The sequence below is a fragment of the Penaeus monodon genome, chromosome 24 (assembly GCF_015228065.2).
Source record: "Penaeus monodon isolate SGIC_2016 chromosome 24, NSTDA_Pmon_1, whole genome shotgun sequence".
NCBI lineage: Eukaryota > Metazoa > Arthropoda > Malacostraca > Decapoda > Penaeidae > Penaeus > Penaeus monodon.
In genome coordinates, this window is record NC_051409.1 from 36,977,270 (window position 1) to 36,978,136 (window position 867).

Below are 867 nucleotides of genomic sequence, written 5' to 3' on the forward strand. Positions count from 1 at the left end.
TTTCCCTCCCCATGTCCCAAATCTACCTTTGCCCTGCCCTAGGAAAACGGAGGACTCGAGAGCGGCTCAGTGGTGGAGGTCAACTGCGTGCCGGCCACCAGCGTCCTCTCCGCCCTCAACGTGACCCAGATCGATCTGTTTTCCCTCGACGTCGAGAACGCCGAAGTGGCCGTCTTGCAGTGGTTTCCGTTCGACAGGGTGCACGTCGAGGTCAGATCCGTCGACGGCTCCTGCGTTGATTTCATATACAACATACGTCTTTCATGCACAGAGCATAGAGGATATAGTGTGTCCTGTGCCCTACTATGTAGTGATAATAACCATACCTTATGACATATAGATATTAAACTTGCCATGTTACATATAAATAGCATACGTATCCTGTTACATGTAGATAACAGACGTGCCTTGTTCCATGTAGTTAATAAACATACTCCATCACATATAAATGATAAACATGCCCTATTTCATGAATATCATAACTGTGCCCCATCTACATAAGAGACAATACATGTGCCCCATCTACATAGAGACAATACATATGTAACTTGCATTGTGATAAACTCTCTTTGACCCTCCTAAGACACTGCACCTCGACTTCTCCCGCAGGTGCTGGTGGTGGAGCACTGGACGTCGGGAGACCCAGAGGACGTCCAGGCCTTCGTGCGTCTGGTGGAGAGCAAGGGCTTCTCCTTCTACCGGAGGGACAACCACGACTACTTCTTCCTCCACCAGCGTCCGAGATGGGTCCTCGCGCGCCCAGGAGACGAAGGCGCTGTGGACAACCTGGAGCCTTATGAACCACTGACCGAAGGGCGTAAATGATAATTCTGTCTTTTTTCTTTCTTTTTGAACGTGTCTAGTCCG

At 49.5% G+C, this 867-nt stretch overlaps 1 protein-coding gene across 1 annotated transcript in view; it reads left to right on the plus strand.

Moving 5' to 3' along the window:
* Positions 1–853, plus strand: part of LOC119589018 — a 2,632-nt gene extending 1,779 nt beyond the window's left edge. The window contains exons 4-5 of the mRNA XM_037937609.1: positions 43–210; positions 610–853. Of these exons, the coding sequence (XP_037793537.1) occupies positions 43–210; positions 610–825 (384 nt within the window). The 3' untranslated portion in view covers positions 826–853. The remainder of the gene's footprint in view (positions 1–42; positions 211–609) is intronic.
* The last annotated feature ends 14 nt before the right edge of the window (positions 854–867 follow it).